The sequence below is a fragment of the Fonticula alba genome (assembly GCF_000388065.1).
Source record: "Fonticula alba strain ATCC 38817 unplaced genomic scaffold supercont2.8, whole genome shotgun sequence".
Taxonomy (NCBI): domain Eukaryota; order Rotosphaerida; family Fonticulaceae; genus Fonticula; species Fonticula alba.
Genome location: NW_009242978.1, coordinates 1,498,468 through 1,499,149, shown reverse-complemented (window position 1 = coordinate 1,499,149; position 682 = coordinate 1,498,468). Strand labels below are relative to the sequence as shown.

Here is a 682-nt window from a genome sequence, read left to right as displayed (position 1 = left end):
GGGGGGGGGGGGGGAGACGTGGCCACAGGCCGCCAAGGGCTCGAGCCCCGAGGAGGGGAAGAAGGAGCAAAAGAAGGGGAGCAAGGCCAGCACCCGGAGACGCACGACACACTCAAGATGACAAAGGCCCCGGAAAGGCCCGCCAGCGCGGCGACCATGCGCCCGTAGGGGTCATTCACCCCGCGCCACCGGTAAAAGGGCCCAATGATGCCGGACAGCAGCAGGACCCACGCCACACACTGGGCCCACATGGGCAGGCCGAGTTGCTCCTCATGCAGCGAGTCGATGTACGTTGTCAACAGCAGGCTGATCCCGGGGATGGTGAGCAGGCCCGCCAGGGCAGGGCGCGTGTCGGGCCGTGCCACGCCGGACACCAGGTACACAAACCCAGCGACCGACACCAGGACCACTCCGGCCAGACTGCATGCCAATGTCCGTGCCCGCCGTGCACCCGAGCAAAGAGGTCAGAAAATACTTGAAGAAGGCGCGGGGGACGGCGCCAGGCGGGGCGCAAGTCGCCGAAGAGGGCATGGGAGGAGGGGGCGGGGGAGGAGGGGGCGGGGGAGGAGGGAGTGGGAGAGAGAAAGAGAAGAAGAGGAGGAGAAGAAGAGGAGGAGAAGAAGAGGAGGAGAAGAAGAGGAGGAGAAGAAGAGGAGGAGAAGAAGAGGAGAAGAAGAAGAGG

At 65.2% G+C, this 682-nt stretch overlaps 1 protein-coding gene across 1 annotated transcript in view; it reads right to left on the bottom strand.

The window, feature by feature from the left end:
* The window catches only part of H696_04981 (hypothetical protein), a gene marked incomplete at both ends in the record, with an annotated part of 5,167 nt that overhangs the window by 1,065 nt on the left and 3,420 nt on the right, over window positions 1–682 (bottom strand). Inside the window, one exon of the mRNA XM_009498850.1 lies at window positions 111–420. Within this exon, the coding sequence (XP_009497125.1) occupies window positions 111–420 (310 nt within the window). The remainder of the gene's footprint in view (window positions 1–110; window positions 421–682) is intronic.